Here is a 23813-nt window from a genome sequence, read left to right as displayed (position 1 = left end):
ATACCACATCTTCATCTGTTTATCTGTTGATGAACACTTAGATTGTTTCCACATGTTGGCTATTGTTAAAATGAGGCAGAGTTTTACTATTAACATGATTATAATTGCTCCTGAAGTGCCAGGAAAAGCAGCTAGACAGGAAATTGAAACAAGCAGTGTAAATGTGAGAAATGAAAAGACAAAAGCATCATCATTTGCAGATGATAAGATCCCCTACTTAGAAAGCCCAAGAGAATTTGCAGAAAAATAGAACTCATTATCAGGTTCTTTGAGCTGGCAAACTATAAGTTATACACACTAGTTCAGATCTGATGAGGAAGCAACAAGTAAAATTAGATCCCTGTCTCACACCACACACTGCCATTCCAGGTGGAACAAAAATGATTTTCCATTATTTTTTAATGGAAGAAACTGATTGAATTTGACAAATGAATTAATCTGCTGCTAATGGGATGGATTTTGTTCTCCCTCCAGGGGACACTTGGCACAAGCTGGAGACAGTTTTTTTGGTCCCAGCTGAGTCAGGGAGGGGGATGCCACTGGCATCTAGTGAGTAGAGGACAGAGAAGCTGCAAAATATCCCACAGAACATCTTCCCTCTCCCCCGAAAAAGGATTGCCCGTTCCAAATACCGGTAGTGTTAAAGTGGAAAGACTGTGGTGTAACATGACACCTTAACGAGTTATCGGATTGCTTCTAATAGATTTCCAGTTACTTTTTGGATGTCCCAGGTATAGAATCATACTAACTACAGATGATAAGGATACATCCTCCCATATTTATTCCTCTTATTTGGTTCTGTTTCGTAATTGCATCCTCCTCAGAGGAGGATGAGATGGTTGAATGGCATCATCGACTCGATGGACATGAGTTTGAGTAAGCTACAGGAGTTGGTGACGGACAGGGAAGCCTGGCGTGCTGCAGTCCATGGGGTCGCAAAGAATCAGACACGACTGAGCAACTGAACTGAGCACTCTCAGAACAATGCACCCAGGAACTGAACGATACTTCTGTTTGGGAATTCCATCATTGGGTAAGATTCTACTTCCTACCACCAAGGCTAGATACTTGCTTTTCCTGAAACGGAGGGCCTAGTGTGCGGGTGTCTGCACTGAGACTCTGAAAAGACCTCAGGAGGTTTCCCGAGTGGCTCAGTGGTAAAGAATCCACCTGCCATGCAGGAAACGCAAGTTTGATCCCTGTGTTGGGAAGATCCCCTGGAGTAGGAAATGGCAACCCACTCCAGTATTCTTGCCTGGAAAATCCCATGGACAGAGGAACCTGGTGGGCTACAGTGCATGGAGCTGCAAAAGAGTCAGATATGACTTACCGACTAAACGACAGCAACAAAGACGTCAGGAAGGGCCCTGTGCACCCTCTGATGGCCTTGGCACTGAACCAGGCTGTCCCTTGGCAAACTTGGCTACGCTTCTCCTCCCATTGTTTCCTTGGGTTTTGACCCACTTTCTAAACTTGGAAGTTTAGCTTTCTCATCCTCTCTGTCAGCTGCCCAGTGTCCTATGAATGAACCCCCTTTTTGCTTAAGTTAACCCGAATTGGTTTCCTTCACAACCAAGAATCCCACAGTGAGAATGTTAAATAGTAATTGTGATTGCTTGCTTAGTCACTCAGTAGTATCTGACTCTTTGTGACCCTGCCAGGCTCCTCTGTCCATGGGATTCTCCAGGCAAAAATACTGGGGTGGGTTGACCTGCCCCTCTTCCAGGGGATCTTCCCAACTCAAGGATCAGACCCAGGTCTCCCGCGTTACAGGCTGATTCTTTCCCATCTGAGCCACCAGGGGGGCCCAAGAATACTGGAGTGGGTAACCTAACCCTTCTCCAGAGGATCTTCCTGACCCAGAAATGGAACCAGGGTTTCCTACATTGCAGGCAGATTCTTTACCAGTTGGCTACCAGGGAAGCCCATTCATTGTGATAGTGAGCTAATTGCCTAGTTTCTGACTTAGTTGGAAATAGTCTGTACACATTCATTCATCTATTCGTAAAACACATATTGAAATTCATGCGTCAACTCCTTTATTTCTAGTTCCAACCCAATACCAGTTGGGTCATTCTGGTTTTCTGCCTTCCCATATGTGTAAATCCCTTCTCTGAGAAAGGGAAACCAGTTCTCCATTATCAATCATGTGTTTATTTATTTGATTCGTTCCCCCCCCCCCCTTTTTTTAGCAGCCACACAACATGGCACACAGATTCTTACTCCCTGACCAGAGATTGAACCCAAGCCCCCCAGCATGGAAGCTCAGAGTTCTAACCCTGGGTTAGTTTCTCTTGAGTGTAACTTGTTCCCTGTCTCAACCACCATTCATTCCCAGTTTGGTGGTGGACACACAGGGCCTTCCCCACTGGACCACAAGGGATGTCCCCAACTTTTCATTCTTTTTTAAAATGTATTTTGAATTGGAGGATAATTGCTTTAAAATGTTGTGTTGGTTTCTGCCATACAACAACGTGAATCAGCCGTAAGTATACATATGTTCCCTCTCTGTTGAACCTCCCTCCCACCCCCACTCCAACTTTTCTTTTTCTGATTTTATTTATTTATTTCAATTGAAGGATAATTGCTTTACAGAATTTTGTTGTTTTCTGCCAAGTATTAACATGAATCAGCCATAGGTATGTGTACGCCCCCTCCTTCTTGAACCTCCCTCCCAACCCCACCCCAACTTTTAATTTTTATCTTTAGTTTACATTGAATCAGCATCGTCTGTTTGTGGACAGTTTGAAATAATTTGATATGATTCTGTCAGTTTATTGTATAGTTACTAATCTACTTAATCCCTGGAGAAGGAAATGGGCACCCACTCCAGTATTCTTGCCTGGATAATCGCATGGACAGAGGAGCCTGGCAGGCTACAGTCCACGGGGTTGCAAAGAGTCAGACACAACTGAGTGACTGAGCACCATCTGTTTAACATGTTCATCTCTTCTTGAGAATATTTTTGAAATTTACATGGTCCTAAAAAATCATCCATTTACCCCCAGCGTTCTAGTTTTTAGCAATGAACTAAGCGAAGAATTCTCTGAGTAACTAGGTTTCTCCAGAGCTACCCGCTTCTCTCTTATCACTTTCATGCTTGGTTCTTCTGCACACTGTGTGATTGTACAGACCTTGGAGTCTATGCCCCTGGTTTTCATTTTCTGTGTGCCAAGGACTGTATGTTATGCTCATACGTACATTTCATTTTTAATTGTCACTAATTTTTCCCTGAGCATTTCTAGTTCTGTTTTGATTTTGTTGTCTTATCATTTTGCTTTTTGTTGTTGTTTAGTCACTAGTCATGTCTGACTCTTTGCAGCCCCATGGACTGTACCCCGCCAGGCTCCTCTGTCCATGGGATTTCCCAGGCAAGAATACTGGAGTGGGCTGCCTCATTGCTTCTATCTAAAAAGAGAACTTTCTTTAATTTCCAGTAAGTGGGAAGCTGCAAAAGTCTACCATCTTTTGTTTGAAAAAGTTAATCAATTAAAATACTCTACAATTTTTTTCACTCTATATTCCTTTTATATTTTATTATTTGTAAAATGTGGAGGGAGGGTGGGGGAGGGACGAATGGGGAGTTTGGGATTAGCAGATGCAAACTATTCAATATAGGATAGATGAATGACAATGTTGTACTGTATAGCACTGGGAACAATATTCAAGATCCTGTGATAAACCATAATGGAAAAGAATAGGAAACATATATATAAATGTATCTATATCTATATCTATATCTGAATCACTTTGTTGTACAATATAAATTAACACAACATTGCAAATCAACTATACTTCAATAAAATAAGTTTCTGTAAAATTTTATTTTTCGAAAGTGTGTTGAACTTCCATGGTGGTCCAGTGGCTAAGACTCCGTGGTCCCAGTGCCAGGGGCTCAGGTTCAATCCCTGGTCAGGGAACTAGATGCCACATGCACAACTAAAGATCCCAAGCACAGCAGCTAAGATCTGGAGCAGCCAAATAAATAAATATATATATTTTTTAAATGTGTTGGAAGAAACTGGAGATCTTGAGTCTCCTTGAATTTACCAGTCGAGCTTGCTGAGTGCACATCGTCCAGCAGGGGGCAGGCTTGGACTTTGTCTTCGTGCCTGACCGTGAGCAAATTCCCTCCTGAGAAAGGAAGTTAGAAGTAAGCCTCTGGCTGGAGGGATTTTTGTTAGAGGAGTCAGTGCATCTATTTTTCCAGGAGATGCAAAATTAAGTCCCCACGGTAGTAAAGCAGGTATAAAAATGAGTGCAGGAGGTCTGGGGTAGGAAAAACAGCAGGGTAAGTGTATGACCAGTGGTACCTGAACTTTGGCCTCTGTGCAGGGGAAACCATAGCACTTGCTGGGAGAATGTGGCAGAATAAAGGCGGACAGCTCTTAGCTCAGCTGATGTCTAACACGTGGGAATGCCAGAGAGTCAAGATTTTCAAGAGAAGTTAGCCATTCAGAGTGTTGCTAGATGTGTCCAGATATTAAACAGTGACAGATAAATTTCAAATGTTTTAAAAACAATATGTCAACCCTGAATATTCATTGGAAGGACTGATGCTGAAGCTCCAATACTTTGGCGACCTGATGCGAAGAGCTGAATCACTGGAAAAGACCCTCGTGTTAAGAAAGATTGAGGGCAGGGCAGGACAAGGGGGCAATAAAGGATGAGATGGTTGGATGGCCTCACCAAGTGTCACAACTGATGCAGCCAAATAAATGTTAAGAAAATCCTGTATGTAAACTCAATACAATTTATGATCTAGATTTTTTTTTTTGGGTGAGTAGCCCTGGATTCGGAGAAGGCAATGGCAACCCACTCCAGTGTTCTTGCCTGGAGAATCCCAGGGATGGCGGAGCCTGGTGGGCTGCTGTTTATGGGGTCGCACAGAGTCGGACACGACTGAAGCGACTTAGCAGCAGCAGCAGCCCTGGATTCACTGTCCTTATGTAGCATGGGCTTTCAGTTATACTAAATAGTGAAATACTGAATACTTTCACCTGAGGTCAAGGAAAAGACAAGGATATCCTTCCCAACCACTTCTACTCAACATTGTAATGAAATTACTAGAGGGTGCAATGAAACATGAAAAGAATAAAAGGCATCCTGATTGGAAAGGGAGAAGTAAAATCTCATTGTTTCCAATGATGAGATAGTGTACAGAGAAAACGAAATATACAAGCAAACTATTGGAATTAGTATGTAATTTAACAGAGTCGCTTATCCAAATCAGCATATAGAAATAGCTTGTATGTTCATATTAGCAAGAGCAGAAAATTAAAGTACAATGCTTTAAAAAAAAAAAAAAACCATAAAACTCCACAGTGTTTCTAAAAGTAAAATTAGTAAAACAGTTTCAAGACCTCTACACTGAAAACTGGAAAATATTGCAGAGAGAAATTAAAGAAGCCCTAAATAGGAGATATATCATATTCAGGAATTAGAATATTCAATATTTTTTAAAAGCCAATACTTCCTCAAGCCAGGACCATAGGTACTGAGGGCTCGTCTCTCCTGGACCCATCTCAGTGTTGAGGAGAGGAGTCAGTTCTTCATTTCTGTTACCGTGTTTTTTATTTCTGGCATTTCATTTTGATTCTGTCTTAGAGCTTCCATCTCTCTGCAACAATCCCGTCTGTTTTTGCATGTTGCCTACTTTTTCTCTTAGAACCTTTAATATAGTTGTTTAGTTGCTAAGTCATGTCCGACTCTTTTGCGACCCGGTGAATTGTAGCCCGCTCGGCTCCTCTGCCCTTGGGATTTGCCGGCAAGAATACCAGAGTGTGTTGCCTTTGCTTCTCTCGAGGATCTTCCCTACCTAGTGATGAGTCTCTTGCATTAGCAGGCGGATTCCTTACCATTGAGCCTCGAGTGATGTCCCTTAACGCAGTAATCATGGCTGTTTTAAACCCCCTGTGTGATAATTCCAACATCTGGGTCGTGTCAGAGTCTTGTTATGATCCTTGGTTTGTCTCCTTAGACTGTGGTAGTGGCGCTGTTGTAATGGACAATTTTTCAGAGCAGTTTTAGGTTCACAGCAAAACTGAGCAGAAAGTGAAGAGAAAGATCTCAGCTGTAACTTCCTGGATTTTCCAGTGTGTCTAGATTTTAGGATGATGCCTTGCTCTGTGATCTCTAAGAAAAATAATTGATCACCCAGTTTTTTCACCTTTTTCTCCTTGTAAGAATAGAAGTGACAACTTCCAAGCAATTTGAACATTAGGACTGAAACCAGAAGTCTCTTGCTATGTTATTTCTGTTCTTTGTGTGTGTGTATGGAATATTTTTTATTTTTGTTGGAAGCTGGACCTTGCCCATCTGCACATTGAGAACATGGTTTTCCTAAACTTTGTTGTTGTTTGGTCACCCAGTAATGTCTGACTTTTTGTAAACCCAGGGACTGCGTCATGCCAGGCTTCCCTGTCCCTCATCATCTCCTGGAGCTTGCTCAAATTCATGTCCCTCGAGTTGGTGATGCCATCCAACCATATCGTCCTCTGTCATCCCCTTCTCCTCCTGCCTTCAATCTTTCCCAGCATCAGGGTCTTTTTCAATGTGTCAGCTCTTTGCATCAGGTGGCCAAAGTATTGGAGCTTCCGCTTCAGCATCAGTCCTTCCAATGAATATTCAGGATTGATTGCCTTTAGGATGGACTGGTTTGATCTCCTTGCAGCCCAAGGTATTCTCAAGAGTCTTCTCCAGCACCACAGTTGGAAAGCATCAATTCTTCAGTGCTCAGCCTTCTTTATGATCCACCTCTCACATCCATACATGACTACTGCCTCTTGAAAAAGGAACTAAGAAACTTTGTAAACTTAATCTTTGAAGTATGTTGAAAGTGCTAAGTTCACTATGTCCAGCAGAAGGAGCTCTTGAGCATCGGTTTCTTCCCCTTTCTCAAGGTGTGATCAACTGCTGCTAAATCCAGGTAGAGAGAAACACTCCAGCTTGTAAGATTTTTCTTGGTAGTTTCAGGGCCTCCCTGCTTAATCCCTTACATGGATAAGGCAGTTATGGTTAATGAGTGAAGTAGAAATGTGTAAGAAGGACAACTGGGCACGTGTTATGACAAATGGTACCTGGATTTGGTTTTAGTATTTATCATAATAAGGACATTAATTTCATCGTGGAGCTTCTACCCTCATGAAATTAAAAGATGCCTGCTCCTTGGAAGAAAAGCAATGACAAACTTAGGCATCGTATTAAAAAGCAGAGACATCACTTTGCTGACATAGGTCCCGATAATCAAAGGTATAGTTTTTCCAGTAGTCATGTACGGATGTGAGAGGTGGATCATAAAGAAGGCTGAGCACTGAAGAATTGATACTTTCCAATAGTGGTGCTGGAGAAGGCTCTTGAGAGTCCCTTGGACTGCAAGGAGATCAAACCAGTCAATTCTAAAGGAAATCATCCCTGAATATTCATTGGAAGGATTGATGCTGAAGCGGAAGCTCCAATACCTTGGTCACCTGATATAAAGAGCCGACTCATTGGAAAAGACCCTGATGCTGGGAAAGAGCCAGGGCAGGAGAAGAAGGGGGCGACAGAGGATGAGATGGTTGGATGGCATCACTGACTCAATGGACATGAGTTTGAGAAAACTGCGGAAGACAGTGAAAAACAGGGAGGCCTCATGTGCTGCAGTCCATGGGGCCGCAAAGAGTGGGGCACGACTTAGTGACTGAACAACAGCAAATAATGAAAAGAAAGAACACTGTGCGTGCTCTCTCTTGATCCCCTACGGGAAGACACAGTGAGACGGTGGCTGTCTGCAAGCCAGGAAGCGCCTCCTCACCAGGGAACTGAATCAGCCAGCCCCTTGATCTTGGACTTTTCAGCCTCCAGGACTGTGAGAAATAAATTCCTTTTGTTTAAGCCTCCCAGATTTGGTATTTCATTATGGCAGCCTGAACTGACTAAGACACTGGTCCTTATTTCTTTCTACAGCAGATTTTGGTCATTTTTATTGTATGTTAATGGGCATCAGAGAAGGACTTGCCAAAAAGCATGAACATATGTCAGCAGGTTTCCCAGAAGTCCATGGAAGGGTTGTGAGCTGTGACATTGAAGGCAAGTCTTGTGGGGAGGTGTGGGGCAGTTTTGGGTGCTGAGGCTGAGTAGGTGCGGGTGTGAGGGCCTGGTGGTGAGGGGCAAGGTTGTGTTAGGCACATCCGAGATCATTCCAGCTCCAGTTGACCTGATGAGGAAAACAAAACAAAGCAGAGTGTTGACTCACTTAACCTGAAGATCTCTGAAGTGTACGGGCTTTGGGCTTCCTGAGGGCTCAGCGGGTAAAGATAACCACTTGTAATGCAGGAGACACAGAAGACTCAGGTTTGACCCCTGGGTCAGGAAGATCCTCTGGAGAAGGAAGTGGCAACCCATTGGAGTATTCTTTTTTCCTTTTAAAAATCTATTTAAAGTAAATGACATTTATTTGTTTTTAATTAAAGGATGATTGCTTTACATTATTGGTTTCATTTCTGCCATACATCAACATGAGTTAGCCATAGGTGTACATATGTCCTCTCCTTTTGAACCTCCCTCCCACCTCCCACCCCTTCCCACCCCTTCCCACCCCTCTAGGTTGTTACAGAGCCCCAGTTTGAGCTCCCTGGGTCATGCAGAAAATTTCCATTGGCAATCTGTTTTACATATGTTAGTGTATATGCATCCATGCCACTCTCTCCAATTCCATACATCTGTCTGTGTCCATAAACCTGTTCTCTATTTCTGCATCTCCAGTGCTGCTCTGTGAATGGATTCATCAGTACCATCCTTCTAGATTCCATATATATGTGTTAATATATGATATTTGTTTTCATCTGTCTGACTTACTTCACTCTGTATCATAGGCTCTAGGTTCATCCACCTCATAAGAACTGACTCAAATGCCGTCCTTTTCATGACTGAGTAGTATTCCATGGTGTATATGTAGTTTTTTGTTTAAAAAATCCCCTGCACAGAGGAACCTGGGGGGCTGTTGTCCAAAGGGGCGAATACGACAGAGTGACTAAATGCACACACACACGCCATGGCTTCAGACACTGAGGGCTTTGGAACTTGGTCAATGTCAGCAAACGCCTTAAAAAAATAATAATAACGGGGGGGGGGGGGGCGGTGGGCTTCCGTGGTGGTCCAGTGGTTAAGAATTCACCTTGCAATGCAAGGCACACAGGTTCGATCTCTGGTCTGGGAAGATCCCACATGAGGAGGAGCAACTAAGCCCGTGTGCCAGCACTACTGAGCCCCAACTCTAGAGCCTGTGCTGAACTACAGGAGAGAAGCCAGGGCAGTGAGAAGCCCGCACACCGCAGTGAAGAGGCCCTGCGCTCTCCACAACCAGAGGAAGTCCTTGTGCAGCAAAGAAGACCCACCACGGCCAACAAACAGATCTTTTTTTTTTTTTTTTCCTAAAGAGCATAGGGAAATATATAATATGTTAAAAAAAAGTTGTCAACCCTGTGGCTTTGCTGGCCTTGTTCTCAGGCAGGCTCTCCCCACATACTCAGCTCTGGGGACCTCCAATCCAGACTCTTCCTTCCCTAGAGATGTTGGCGACTGAGCAGCACCCTGTGGGGCCTTCCTGGGAGAAACCCTCGCCCACACCCTCTGCTCTAGCCCCTCTCTGAAGTACCCAGACAGCAGGATCTCATCCACGCGTGCGTTGAGTGCTAAGTCATTCCGTCGCGTCCGACTCGTGGCGACCCGATGGACTGTACCCGCCAGGCTCCTCTGTCCATGGGATTCTCCAGGCGCTACTGGACTGGGTTGCCATTTCCCCCTCCAGAGTGTCTTCCCCGGGTGTTTTCAGATGCTAAAAACCGCCACCAAAGGGAAGAAATTAACCACTTGAAGATTAGGAGCAAGTAGCCCCCAGGCCTTCTGACACCTGAGTATTGATCATCATCAACCGATCAGAGGATTTTGCACGAGCTGATCACATACCCTGGGCAACCTTCCTTCACTTGGCCTTTAAAAATGCTTTGCTAAAACCCTTTGTGGATTTCAGGGGGTTTTTGAGCACAAGCCACCTATCTCCTTCTATGGCCCTGCAGTAAACCTTTTTCCCTTCAAACTCTGACACTTGACTGTTCCTCAGACAGGCGAACTTGTTTTCAGTAACAAGGTTACAGGAAAATTTCCTCTTCTGTTCAAAATCATGGTCCTTCTTTCTACAGGTTGTGGCTTCTAGATGCAACTTCCTTCCAGATAAAAACTGATCTTATCTGTGTTCCCGACTCTGACAGATGAATCAGAGCACGGGGTAAGATAATGATGTAATCACAGGGTGTTACGGAACTGCGTCCTTGGGCTCTCTAAACAAAAGAAATTGATGAGAGGCCAGAGAAGCAATTCAGGGCAGGCTTTATTGACACTCCAAAGTGGGGCGAGCTGGTCCCTTAAATGGGATGGGAGTGGGTGGATAAGTGGGTGGGGTCAGGGGCATGGTTTAGGTGGTCTGCCCAGGTCCTCCGTGGTGCCGTGTGCAGGGATCAGGCCCAGTACCCTGTTTTTGCTCCCTACACTGCAGAAGGGGCAGTTAGGTTTTGGTCTTTTTGTATCTTATTGCTCATAATTTGCACCAACTGCAGATGCGTGGAGTTATTTTTAGTCCCTTATAGTTTCTTTGTATTTTGTCCCTCTGGGAGACATTTGTCCAGGTACAAGCACTGCCATAAAGGGTCCTGGGTCCTAGTCTGTCTCAAGGGCAGGGTCTTGACCTTCCAACCTAGTGATGCTTCTGCCCTCCCTGCTAGTGACTGGGTAACCCCCGAAGGTGGGTGAGGTGGGGTGTGGGGCTGGCCCTGCTCTGGTCTGTCCCCTAGACAGAGCCTGGGAGTGTGCAGAAGCTCTGTATCCCCAAAGCCTTAATTGAATGAATAAGTGCCAGTGCCAGGTTCTGTCCTAAGCATGTGACAGACATGAACTCATTTAATCGGCATTTCTGCTAGTGTCTCTGTTTTTGAGATGCGCAAACTGAGGCACAGAGCGGCGAAGTAATTCTGGGAAAGTTGAACAGGTGGCAGGTGAAGTGGCAGACGTCTGGGTTCCCAACCAGACACTCTATGCCCTCAGCTTCTGCATTCCAAACACCGGGCTGCTCAGGTCTGCTTTAACCGTCAACAGCAGGACCAGAATTTGAGCCTGCCTGGGACTAGGGCACTGATGGGAATGGGGACCAAACTCCAAGGGGTCAGGAGGCTCCAGGCTCGCAGCAGGGACCGTATCTCAGGGGATCTAGACACACTTGTCCCTGAGATCTCAGCGTCTCTCCTGAGTTGGGGGCAGCCCTCCGTCTCTTGGATGCTCAGCCTGGGCTCCTCCCCACCCCGATCATGAATTTGCCTCTGGACGTCTCAGGGGCTCTGATCCCTGGGGAGCTAGCCAGGTGACCCTCCACCCCACCCCATGTAGAAAGCGCAGTACACGGGGAAAGTGTGGGCAGAGGCGGGGCCCTGGGAGTCTCCAGCCTCATGTTTTAGGCTCACAGTTTGCAGGTGCAAATGAGAGAGATGGGGAAACGAGATTTCTCAGACAGCCCCCGCCCCCCGTCTGTGGTACCCAACTTCCCCTTCTATGGATCTTAAGAGCTCTCTCTCTCCGTCACCTTCTGGCTTCCTGTTGGGGCTTCCTCGTTCCCTCCCCACATTCGGGGCACCTCCCTCCCCAGCAGAGGGACCCGAACCGGCTCTGTGCTGGCGGATGCCGACATGCTGCCCCTGCTGCTGCTGCCCCTGCTCTGGGGGGGTGAGTGGGGGAGGGGTGGGGGAGGGGGCACGGCGGGGGGAGGGGGGCACGCGTGGGGAGGGGCTGGAGCTGCCGCTGAGCCTCTGTGTCCCCCAGGGTCCCTGCAGGAGCTTCCAGGATTTGAGCTGCGAGTGCAGGAATCCGTGACGGTGCAGGCGTGCCTGGACGTCCGCGTGTCCTGCTACTTCTCCTACCTCTGGTATCCCTGGTATCCCTCTGTGGAACCCCTCATCTACTGGTTCCGGGAAGGGGACGGCCCACACAGCGATCCTGTGGCCACCAACAACCCGAAGAGGCGAGTGAAGACGGAGACCCGGGGCCGATTCCTCCTCGTCGGGGACCCCAGCAACAATGACTGCTCCCTGAGCATCAAAGGGGCCAGGCTGAGCGACTCAGGAGTCTACTACTTGCAAATGGAGAGAGGACCTGATGTGAAATATACTTACAGAAAAAAGAAGCTGAATTTGCTGGTGACAGGTACGGCAGGGGGCCCAGGAGAGGACCCTGGGACGTGGGGACCTTCCTGTTAGAACAGGAACAGGATGTAGGACCACTCCCTGCTCCAGGTCTTGGGGTTTTAGGGTTCAGGAGAGACCCAGGACTGGGGGTGAGCTGTGGCCGTGAGGCACGGGTCCCTCTGAGGGTCCCCCTCTGTGTCCTCACACCCCGGGAGCCAGGCATCTCCCTCTGTCTCCTCCTCAACCTCAGCAGAGAAACATGACATCCAGTTTGTGGAGCCTCTGGAGGCCGGTCGCCCCACAAAGCTGACCTGCACCCTGTCAGTAGCCTGTGCTGGGCAACAACCTCTCCTGTTCTCCTGGGTGGGGGACGCCCTTGACGCCATGGACCCAGAGACCCTCCACTCCTCGGAGCTCACCCTCACCCCGAGGCCCCAGGACCATGGCTCCAACCTCACCTGTCGGGTGACACTCCAGGAAGCGCAGGTGACCCTGGAGAAAACTGTGTGGCTCAATGTCTCCTGTGAGTGTGGAGGGGCGGCGGGGTCCCGGGGGGCGGTGTTGGCAGGAGGCGGGTGGTGTCCCCGCATCCCTTTCCAGACGAGATTGGGGCAATAAAGCCCCGTCCTCTCAGGTGGCTCCTAGGGTGGAGCACTGATGCCTCCCTGCCTCTCCCGTTTTCCTCCCAGATGCTCCACAGTTGGTGATCACGAGAATATCTCAGGAAAGCTTCACAGGTAAGAAGGATGGTCTCTCCTCTGGGGCTGTGATGGGAGCAGGTCTCTGCCAGCTCAGGGCTCAGGGCTTGGAGATGAGATGGTCCCTCACTCCTCAGCCCCCAAGCTCTGGACCTGTCCTCCTCTCTCCCCAATGTCTCGCATCCATGAACTATTTTGCCTGCTCCCTTTCCTTTTATTCTGTTTAAAATTTTAGTTTTAACTGTGAGATAACACACAGACGATCAAAGTTACCATCTTCACTACTTTTAAGGGTAGCTCTCAGTAGGGTGAGGTCCACTGACAGTCTTGTACCACCCATCCGCAGAGCTCTTCCTGATTGGCAGGACCGAAACGCCAAACCCATCAGACACAGTGTCCCCGCCCCCTCCCCCTTCAGCCCCTGGCCACCAGCTTTCCACTTTTAGTGTCTGTGATTTGGACTACTCTAGCTTCTGCTTTTTTTAAAAAAAAGTTTCTGTCTGTCATCACCTCCTATGATAGGAACCCTCCTTCAGCTCTGATGTCATCATCTTTCAGAGGGACTCATGTTCCCACTGCCCACAGCTCCACCCTGGACCCCATTCCAACCTCTCTTTACCTTCCTGGGTGGACTCCTCCCATCCCAAGTCTCCACTTGCGGTCGTGGCCCCATCCTGACCCACCCTGTCCTGTCCCTACTCTGTACATCCAGAGACGTTCTGCATGTTTACCCACCTCTTGCTGATGCCTGTCAACTGCACCCTGTGCCCTCTTTAACCAGGCTGTGCTTGGACAGCCCTCTACCCATCTCCCTTTCTCACCGGCTGCACCCATGACTCAGGGACTCTGCAGAGCTTCACTGCTCAAATCACTTCCCCCTTCCCATGCCCTTGGCCCCAGGGCCAGCTGCAGGCTTGTCCTGGACCCTGGGCCACTGATCAGCCTCCTCCCTCAGCCTCCCGGCCTCCAGTCTCATCTCCAGTCTAGGCCCCACTCCACCCCAGCAGGGTCCTGTGAGAGTCAGCGCCTGACTCCGAAACTTCCCCTCCTCACAGGCTCCTACTGCTTACCCGTCACCTTGGAGCAAAGCCCAGCGCTCTCGGGGCTACTGTCGGGGTCCAGCACATCTGCCCCTCCCTTCTCTCTCCCACTATTATGGTGTCTCTGTTGCTCCGGGTCCTCTCAGCCGCGACGCAGACCACGTGTCTTTCTCCCCATCTTCCAGGCTGTTTCTCTCTTGGCACATCTTCCCATGAGCTTCCCACACATTTCTCTCCCTTCTATCCTCAGATCAGCTCCCATTTCTTCTGGGAGCCTGAAAGGACCACCAGGACTGTTGGCTCATCGGCCCCAGTGAGCTCATCCTTGGTCCTTGTCTCACAGCCGTCTTTCTGCATCAGGAAGTGGGCGGAGCGAGGGTGAGACAGCCCTTGGCCCCACCCACTCATGTGTGCATCTGTCACCCAGATCTGAATGGCACGTCACTGCCCGTCCTGGAGGGCCAGTTCCTGCGCCTGGTCTGTGTGGCCGACAGCAACCCCCCTGCCAGGCTGAGCTGGCTTTGGGAGGGGAAACCCCTGAGCCCCTCCCAGCGCTCAGCCCCCGGGGTCCTGGAGATACCCCGTGTGGGGGTCGGAGATGGAGGAGAAGTCACCTGCCAAGTACAGAACCCTCTGGGCTCCCAGCGAGTTTCCTTCAGCCTCTCTGTGCAGAGTGAGTTGCAGGAGAGGTGCTGGGGGTGGGGGGGCAGCCTGGCCCCAAGTTTTGCTTGCTAAAGCCTCCTTAGTCCCATCTCCCGCTGCCTTCACTGAAGCAACTTCTCAAGCCTTGAGGCTCTCTGTTTTCTTTACACCAAACAGCCCAGGCCTGTCCCATTGAGACATCAAGCCTCCCCTGAAGATCCGAGGCCCAGACACGTTGGGTCAGCCTCCTTAGGGTGGGAAGTTCCAGCCCTGGGACCACAGGGAACCCAGATGGCCGGCTAGAGGAGGAGAAAGAGAGGCCAGGCGATCCTGGGAAGGAGGGAGGAGGAGACCTCAGCCTCCCCCAGCTCTCCCACTGCGCTTTCCCCCAAAGCCCTGAAGATTCTGCAGAACACCTCATGTATTCTCATCTCAGAGGGCCAGGCGCTGAAGCTGCTGTGTGTTGCTGACAGCAACATCCCCCACACAGCTGAGCTGGTTCCAGGGGTCCCCAGCCCTGCAGGCTGCCCCCATCTCCAGCACCGGGGTCTTGGAGATACCCCAGGTAGGGGCTGGAAATGAAGGAGAAGTCACCTGCCAAGCACAGAACCCGCTGGGCTCCCAGCAAGTTTCCTTCAGCCTCTCTGTGCAGAGTGAGTTGCAGGACAGGTGCTGGGGGCAGGCAGCCAGGGCAGGTGTGTGCTTTTGGGAGGGCTGGGTCTGGGGACTGAGCGTCACCCCCTCTCCCTTCCCCAGAAGGCCCCCCTTCCTGCAGCTGTGAGACTGAGGAGCCGCAGGGCTCCTGGCCCCTGGTCGTCACCCTGATCAGAGGGGCCCTCATGGGGGCTGGCTTCCTCCTCACCTATGGGCTCACCTGGATCTACTACACCAGGTGAGCTCACCTGTCCCCGTGCGGGGAAGTCCTGGGAACTGCTCGGAGTTGTCAGCGGGGCTGGGCGGTCCTTTCCTGCCTGGGGCTAAAGTGTGTGACTCTCCAGGGGCTTCCGAGTCGGTCTAGTGGTTGAGCCTGCGAGTTTCCACTGCAGGGGGCAGGAGTTGGATCCTGGGTTGTGGACTACGACCCCACATGCCATGAGGCAGAGCCCAGAATGAATGAAATGGGTCTGAGTCTCTGACCTGAGACCGCGTTGGCTCTGCAGGTGTGGCGGCCACTAGGGAGCTGGGCTGAGGGGTGTGGCTGAGCCTCGCTCCCTGTCATGATGAGATTCACCTGAGGATGCAGAGCCCAGAGGACAGACCTGGGGACATCACTGTCTGCTTCTCCCTGGAGACCCTCCAGTGAAACCCTGTGTTATTTGCATCCATGGGCTTTTATTTGTGGTAATGACTGCATGACAACAGGAAGCGTCAACTCCATTGAAAGGAGACTTTCTGACTCACCTCACTTAGTATGAGATTATCCATGTTTTTATATCAATAACTCATTGTTGGCTTTGCTATGGTTTTTGTCTTGAAAGTGGTATTTTATGTATGACTATTCCTCCAGTTATGTATGAACCCTAAAATACGATGACATTGCATTTGTTTCCATGTTTTGGCTCTTTCAACATATCGTTGATATGAATGTTGTGATGAAAATAGGAAGGCTAGCAAGTTTTCCTGGTGGGTATGGAACTGCATATATTTAGTTCTAGAAGGTACCCTCAAAGGGTTCTCTTGAGTGGTCAAGTGGATTTCCATCCCCCCCATCATATTTGAGGGTTCTGAGCTGTCTGTATCCTCAGCATCACTTGTATTACCAGCAGGCTCAGTTTCCAGTCTTGCCTTCCACCGTGGCAGTGTCTCCATACCTTTTTATTTCCTTTATCTGTGATATTGAGCTACTTGAATATCTTTGGTGAAATTCCTGTTTGAGTTTTTGCCCATTTAAAAATAAAAACTGGGCAATCTTTTTCTTACTGAGTTCTTTGTTCTGGGTATGATTTTTATTTTTAAAGTATAATTGATGTATAATGTTGTGTTCGTGTCATAGTATAGCAAAGTGATTCCATTATATATGTATATTTCTCTCAGATTCATTTCCACTATAAGTTATAACAAGATCCTGAGTAGAGTTCCTTGTGCTATACAGTTGGTCTTTGTTGGTTATCATATTTTATACACAGGTGTGTGCACATGTCAATCCCAATCTCCCAATTTATCCCTCCTTCTTTTAAAAGTGTTCATTCTTTAAGAAACAAAGATGTAAACATATATCCAAATAAGTATGAAACCAATATTCGTTTGTTCTCACAACTTGTTCCTGGGAGTGTCTCAACTGTATTATGTTTATGGTCATATTTAGGAAATCCACTACAATATTGTTAAGTAATTAGCCTCCAATTAAAATAAATAAATTTTTTAAAAAGGAAATCTTCATGAAATTTGTCCCCTAAAGAACAGTAAGGTTACAGGTTGTTTCCACACGTGGCTTGAGCCCTTCCCGTGGCTTTGAAAACAAGGCTGTGAGGATTGTCGTTGTTCAGATTCTCAGTCATGTCCGACTCTTGGCGACCTCATGGACTGCAGCAGGCAGGGCTTCCTGTCATTCACTATCTCCTGGAGACTGCTCAAACTCACGTCCATTGAGTCGGCGATGCCATCCAACCATCTCGTCCTCTGTCTTCCCTTTCTCCTCCAGCCTTCTATCTTTCTGAGCATCAAGGTCTTTTTCAGCATCTGGGTCTTTTCCATTGAGTCGGCTCTTCACATCAGGTGGCCAAGGTATTGGAGCTTCAGCTTCAGCATCATTCCCTCCAATGACTATTCAGGGATTATTTCTTTTGGGATTGCCTGGTTGGATCTCCTTGCTGTCTAAGGGACTCTCAACAGTCTTCTCACAGTTTGAAAACATCAATTCTTTTGCACTCACCCTTCTTAATGGTGAAGAAAGACTGAGGGGTCCTGAATTGTGTTTCAGGTAAGGTCTAGCCCAGGGTCCCCAATTATGGGGCAAGGGTCTCCCTTCACCCACTCCATTTTTCATGGTCTTTTGGCCCAGAGCTAGTCCCACAGCCCCTGAGATCCAGGAAGACCCACAGCCCCGTGTGCCATGTTATGAAAACCCTTCAGGGCAAAGGAGCTTTTCACCTTCAGCTTTCTTGCCTGGCTTCCACCCTCCACCGCATTTGGGTCAGGAAGCTTGTTTTCTGCCCCAAGTGGAACATATTTGAGAAAATTTTCAGTATCTTTTCCGGAAAGTCCAGTTTTTCTGCTGTAGGGTGGGTGGCTCCGAATGGATCTGATCTCATTTCTCTTTTCTCGTTGCCCTGCGGGCTGGGCGACCCACGGTGGACGCGAACATCATTGGGAAGGCGATCATGTCAGAGCCACGTGCTGGGAAGCCTCTGGGACTCTGGGGGGCCCCATGATCACCCCCTGCAGTGTAGGGGGGGATGGGGAGGCGGTGGGGGGTGGGGGATGGCATGACGTTCCAGCCCTCACCCCAACCCCACAGCCTTTAGCTTCCGAGTTCCCCTTCTGTTCTGGCAGCAACTGACTTCCCGTTGGGGCTTCCTGGTTCCCACCCCGCATTCGGGGCACTACCTTCCGCGACAGAGAGACTTGGACCCCGGGGGACGCGAACATGGTACCCCTGCTGCTCCTGCTGCCCCTGCTATGGGGGGGTGAGTGGCCGCGGGGGGCGGGGGGCGGGGGGGTCCAGGGTGGGGGAGGGGCGGCTCAGGTGGGGCGGGGGCTGCAGCTGCAGCTCGGCCTCCGTGTCCGCAGAATCGCTGCAGGAGAATCTAGGATACAGGCTCCAAGTGCAGGAATCCGTGACCGTGCGGGCGGTCCTGGGCGTGCACGTGCCCTGCTCCTTCTCCTACCCCTGGAGCTCCTGGTATTCCTCTGTGGAACCCTTCATCTACTGGTTCCGGGAAGGGGACGACCCACGCAGTGATCCTGTGGCCACCAACAACCCAAAGAGGCGAGTGAAGACGGAGACCCGGGGCCGATTCCGCCTCGTCGGGGACCCCGGCAACAACGACTGCTCCCTGAGCATCAGAGACGCCAGGATGAGCGACGCAGGAGTCTACTACTTCCGGGTGGAGAGAGACGATGTGAAATATAGTTACAGAGATAAGAAGCTGAATTTGCAGGTGACAGGTACGGCAGGCGGCCCAGGAGAGGACCCTGGGACGTGGGGACCTTCCTGTTAGAACAGGAACAGGACGTAGGACCACTCCAGGTCTTGGGATGTGCGGGTGCAGAAGAGACCCCGGACAGGGAGTGAGCTGTGACCCTTAGCACGGGTCCCTCTGAGGGTCCCCCTCTGGGTCCCCACACCCCATGGGGCCCAGGCATCTCCCTCTCTCTTCCTCAGCCCCACCAGAGAAACCCTACATCCAGTTTCTGGAACCTCTGGAGGCTGGTCGCCCCACAAAGCTGACCTGCACCCTGTCACTGGAATCTGATGAGGGACACCCTCTCCTGTTCTCCTGGGCGGGGGAGGCAGTTGACACCTTGGACCCAGGGACCCTCCACTCCTCAGAGCTCACCCTCACCCCGAGGCCCCAGGACCATGGCTCCAACCTCACCTGTCGGGTGACACTCCAAGGATCTCAGGGGACCCTGGAGACAACCGTGTGGCTCAATGTCTCCTGTGAGTGTGGAGGGGCGGCGGGGTCCCGGGGGGCGGTGTTGGCAGGAGGCGGGTGGTGTCCCCGCATCCCTTTCCAGACGAGATTGGGGCAATAAAGCCCCGTCCTCTCAGGTGGCTCCTAGGGTGGAGCACTGATGCCTCCCTGCCTCTCCCATTTTCCTCCCAGATGCTCCACAGTTGGTGATCACGAGAATATCTCAGGAAAGCTTCACAGGTAGGAAAGATGGTCTCTCCTCTGGGGCTGTGATGGGAGCAGGTCTCTGCCAGCTCAGGGCTCAGGGCTTGGAGATGAGACGATCCCTCACTCCTCAGCCCCCAAGCTCTGGACCTGTCCTCCTCTCTCCCCAATGTCTCGCATCCATGGACTATTACTTTTGCCTGCTCCCTTTCCTTTTATTCTGTTTAAAATTTTAGTTTTAACTGTGAGATAACACACAGACGATCAAAGTTACCATCTTCACTATTTTTAGGGGTAGAGCCCAGCCGCGGGAAGTCCATCCAGGCAGGGTATTGTGCAATCCATCCACACAGCCCCGTCCATGTTGCAGAATCGAAACTCGAAACCCATCAGATATGGTCTCCCCTTGCCCTACCCCTTTCAGCCCCTGGCAACCAGCATTCCGCTTTTTGTCTCTGTGATTTGTATTACTGTGTACATTCTGCTCTTTGTAAAAAAAAATTTTTTGTCTGTCATCTCCTATGATCTGCGCCCTCTTTCAGCTCTGATTGCACCATCTTTGCCAGGAGCCACCCCTGTTTACTAGGCTTCCCTGGTGGCACAGATAGTAAAAATCTACCTGAAATGCAGGAGACACCGGATAAATGGGTTCGAACCCTGGGTGGGGATGATCGGGTGCAGGAAATGGCAACCTTCTCCAGTATTCTTGCCTGGAAAATTCCATGGACAGAGGAGCCTGGCAGGTTACAGATGATAGGGTTCCAAGGAGTTGGCCATGACTGAGTAACTGAGCATGCGAGGAACCACCTCTTGCTGATGCCTGTCAACTGCACCCTGTGCCCCCTTTAACCAGGCTGTGCTTGGACAGCCCTCTACCCATCTCCCTTTCTCACCGGCTGCACCCATGACTCAGGGACTCTGCAGAGCTTCACTGCTCAAATCACTTCCCCCTTTCCATGCCCTTGGCCCCAGGGCCAGCTGCAGGCTTGTCCTGGACCCTGGGCCACTGATCAGCCTCCTCCCTCAGCCTCCCGGCCTCCAGTCTCATCTCCAGTCCAGGCCCCACTCGGCCCCAGCAGGGTCCTGTGAGAGTCAGCGCCTGACTCCGAAACTTCCCCTCCTCACAGGCTCCTACTGCTTGCCCGTCACCTTGGAGCAAAGCCCAGCGCTCTTGGGGCTGCTGTCGGGGTCCAGCACATCTGCCCCTCCCTTCTCTCTCCCACTCTTATGGTGTCTCTGTTGCTCCGGGTCCTCTCTGCAGCGATGCAGACACACGTGTCTTTCTCCCCATCTTCCTGGCTCTCTGTCTCTTGGCACATCTTCCCGAGAGCTTCCCACCCACTTTGCTCCCTTCCATCCTCAGATCAGCTCCCATTTCTTCTGGGAGCCTGAAAGGACCACCAGGCCTGTTGGCTCACGGCCCGTCTTTCCGCATCAGGAAGTGGGCGGAGCGAGAGTGAGACAGCCCTTGGCCCCACCCACTCATGTGTGCATCTGTCACCCAGATCTGAATGGCACGTCACTGCCCGTCCTGGAGGGCCAGTTCCTGCGCCTGGTCTGTGTGGCCGACAGCAACCCCCCTGCCAGGCTGAGCTGGCTCTGGGAGGGGAAACCCCTGAGCCCCTCCCAGCGCTCAGCCCCCGGGGTCCTGGAGATACCCCGTGTGGGGGTCGGAGATGGAGGAGAAGTCACCTGCCAAGCACAGAACCCGCTGGGCCCCCAGCAAGTTTCCTTCAGCCTCTCTGTGCAGAGTGAGTTGCAGGACAGGTGCTGGGAGCGGGCAGCCTGGGCAGGTGTGTGCTTTTGGGAGGGCTGGGTCTGGGGACTGAGCTTCACCCCCTCTCCCTTCCCCAGAAGGCCCCCCTTCCTGCAGCTGTGAGACTGAGGAGCCGCAGGGCTCCTGGCCCCTGGTCATCACCCTGATCAGAGGGGCCCTCATGGGGGCTGGCTTCCTCCTCACCTATGGGCTCACCTGGATCTACTACACCAGGTGAGCTCACCTGTCCCCCTGCGGGGAAGTCCTGGGAACGGCTCGGAGTTGCTGGTGGGGCTGGGTGGTCCTGTCCTGCCTGGAGCTAAAGTGTGTGACTCTCCAGGGGCTTCTGAGTCGGTCTAGTGGTTAAGCCTCCGGGCTTCCACTGCAGGGGGCAGGGGCTCGATCCCGGGTTGGGAAACTAAGATCCCACATGCCATGAGGCAGAGCCCAGAATGAGTGAAATGGGTCTGACTCTCTGACCTGAGACTGTGTTGGCTCTGCAGGTGTGGCGGCCACTAGGGAGCTGGGCTGAGGGGTGTGGCTGAGCCTCGCTCCCTGTCATGATGAGATTCACCTGAGGATGCAGAGCCCAGAGGACAGACGTGGGGACATCACTGTCTGCTTCTCCCTGGAAACTGTTGACTCCAAATCTGTCTCATTTCCACCCAGGGGTTTTAACCTTTTAATTTGTAGAGGTGACTGTGTGATGACACAAAGAGTAAATTCCATTGAAAAGAGACTTTTATTACTTTCATTTTCCAAGAATGCATGGTCCCTCAGTCAGGGCAGGGCCCAGGGGGAAGCACGAGGTTGTGCTTAAGAAGCAGCAGCAGGCGTGGGGAAGCCTTTCTTCAAGTTCCCACGGGAGAGACAAGGCTTATTGTTGTTGTTCAGCTGCTCAGTCATGTCTGACTCTTTGCAGCGCAGCATGCCAGGCTTCCATGTCCTTCATCATCTCTCAGAGCTTGCTCAAACTCTTTTTCATTGAGTTGGTGATGCCTTCCAACCATGTCGTCCCCTTTTCCTTCTGCCTTCAATCTTTCCCATCATCAGGGCCTTTTCTAATGAGTTGGCTCTTGGTATTAGGTGGCCAAAGTATTGGAGTTTCAGCTTCAGCATCAGTCCTTCCAATGAATATTCAGGATTGATTTCCTTTAGGATGGATTGGTTGGAGCTCCTTGCAGTCTAAGGGACTCTCAAGAATCTTCTCCAACACCACAGTTCAAAAGCATCAATTCTTTGGCGCTCACCTTTCTTTATAGTCCATCTCTCACATCCATACAAGACTACTGGAAAAACCATAGCTTTGACTATGCAGACCTTTATCAGCAAAGTAATGTCTCTGCTTTTCAATATGCTGTCTAGCTTTGGAAGGAAATATTTAATTTTAATTTAATTCATCATTTAATTTCATGGTTGCAGTCACCATCTGCAGTGATTTTGGAGCCCCCCCCACACACACACACACAAATAAAGTCTTCACTGTTTCCTTTGTTTCCTCATCTATTTGCCATGAGTGATGGGACTGGATGCCATGATCTTAGTTGTTTGAATGTTGAGTTTTAAGCCAGCTTTCTCACTCTCCTCTTTCACCTTCATCTAGAGGCTCTTTAGTTCCTCCTCACATTCTGCCATAAGGGTGGTGTCATCTGCATATCTACGCTATTAATATTTGTCCCAACAATCTTCATTCCAGCTTGTGCTTCATCAGGCCCGGCATTTCACATAATGTACTCTGCCTATAAGTTAAATAAGCAGGGTGACAATATGCAGGCTTGATATATTCCTTTCCCAATTTGGAACCAGTCTGTTATTCCATGTCCAGTTCTAACTGTTGCTTCTTGACCTGCAAACAGATTTTATAGGAGGCAGGTAAAGTGGTCTGGTATTTTCATTTCTTTATGAATTTTCTGCAGTTTGCTGTGATCCACACAAAGGCTTTAGTGTAGTCAGTGAAGCAGAAGTAGATGTTCTGGAATTCTCTTGCTTTTTCTATGATCCAGTGGATGTTGCCAATTTGATTTCTGGTTCTCTGCCTCTTCTAAATCCAGCTTGAACATCTGGAAGTTCTCAGTTCACATACTGTTGAAACCTAGCTTGGAGAATTTTGAGCATTACTTTGCTAGCGTGTGAAATGAGTGCAATTGTGTGGTAGTTTGAGCATTCTTTGGCATTGGAATGAAAACTGACCTTTTCCAGTTCTATGCCTACTGCCGAGTTCTCCACACTTGGTGGCACATTGAGTTGAGCACTTTAACAGTTTTACCCACAGCCAATCCCTCCCATCAGGAAGCATGCACAAGTCTCTTATCCTTATCCAGCAGAGCGCAGACAGAATGAAAACCACTTACAGAAAACTAACCAAACTGATCACATGGATCACAACTCAGTGTCTAACTCAGTGAAACTATGAGCCATGCATTGTAGGGCCACACAAGACAGACGGGACTTGGTGGAAAGTTCTGACAAAATGTGGTCCTCTGAAGAAGGGAATGGCAAACCACTTCAGTATTCTTACCTTGAGAACCCCATGAACAAAAAGATAGGACACTGAAAGATGAACTCCCCAGGTCAGTAGGTGCCCAATATGCTGCTGGAGAAGAGGGGAGAAATAACTCCAGAAAGAATGAAGAGATGGAGCCAAAGCAAAAGCAACACCCAGTTAGGGATGTATCTGGTGATGGTCC

At 49.7% G+C, this 23813-nt stretch overlaps 2 protein-coding genes across 5 annotated transcripts; both read left to right on the top strand.

Moving 5' to 3' along the window:
* Positions 1 to 11638: 11638 nt before the first annotated feature.
* Positions 11639 to 16962, top strand: LOC133054755 (sialic acid-binding Ig-like lectin 14). Of its 2 annotated transcripts, XM_061140051.1 has the most exons (7): positions 11639 to 11751; positions 11848 to 12228; positions 12460 to 12732; positions 12899 to 12946; positions 14375 to 14620; positions 15346 to 15481; positions 15750 to 16962. In XM_061140051.1, exons 1-7 carry the CDS (start codon positions 11715 to 11717, stop codon positions 15763 to 15765), a joined length of 1137 nt encoding a protein of 378 aa, XP_060996034.1. In that variant the 5' UTR covers positions 11639 to 11714; the 3' UTR covers positions 15766 to 16962. The 2 variants fall into 2 exon arrangements, with proteins under 2 accessions (XP_060996034.1, XP_060996036.1); XM_061140053.1 differs by lacking the exon at positions 15750 to 16962 and having other exon boundaries at positions 15346 to 15485.
* Positions 16963 to 18061: 1099 nt separating this feature from the next.
* LOC133054754 (sialic acid-binding Ig-like lectin 14) lies at positions 18062 to 21865 on the top strand. 3 transcript variants are annotated; one of them, XM_061140049.1, is made up of 7 exons: positions 18063 to 18215; positions 18319 to 18696; positions 19082 to 19192; positions 19359 to 19406; positions 20876 to 21121; positions 21225 to 21360; positions 21630 to 21865. In XM_061140049.1, the coding sequence occupies exons 1-7, from the start codon at positions 18176 to 18178 to the stop codon at positions 21643 to 21645; spliced, it is 975 nt and encodes a 324-aa protein (XP_060996032.1). In that variant the 5' UTR covers positions 18063 to 18175; the 3' UTR covers positions 21646 to 21865. The 3 variants fall into 3 exon arrangements, with proteins under 3 accessions (XP_060996033.1, XP_060996032.1, XP_060996031.1); XM_061140048.1 differs by having other exon boundaries at positions 18914 to 19192; XM_061140050.1 differs by lacking the exon at positions 19082 to 19192 and having other exon boundaries at positions 18062 to 18215.
* Positions 21866 to 23813: the final 1948 nt, after the last annotated feature.

The sequence above is a fragment of the Dama dama genome, chromosome 4, assembly GCF_033118175.1.
Source record: "Dama dama isolate Ldn47 chromosome 4, ASM3311817v1, whole genome shotgun sequence".
Taxonomy (NCBI): Eukaryota; Metazoa; Chordata; class Mammalia; order Artiodactyla; family Cervidae; genus Dama; species Dama dama.
This window is presented reverse-complemented; position numbering and strand designations above follow the sequence as displayed.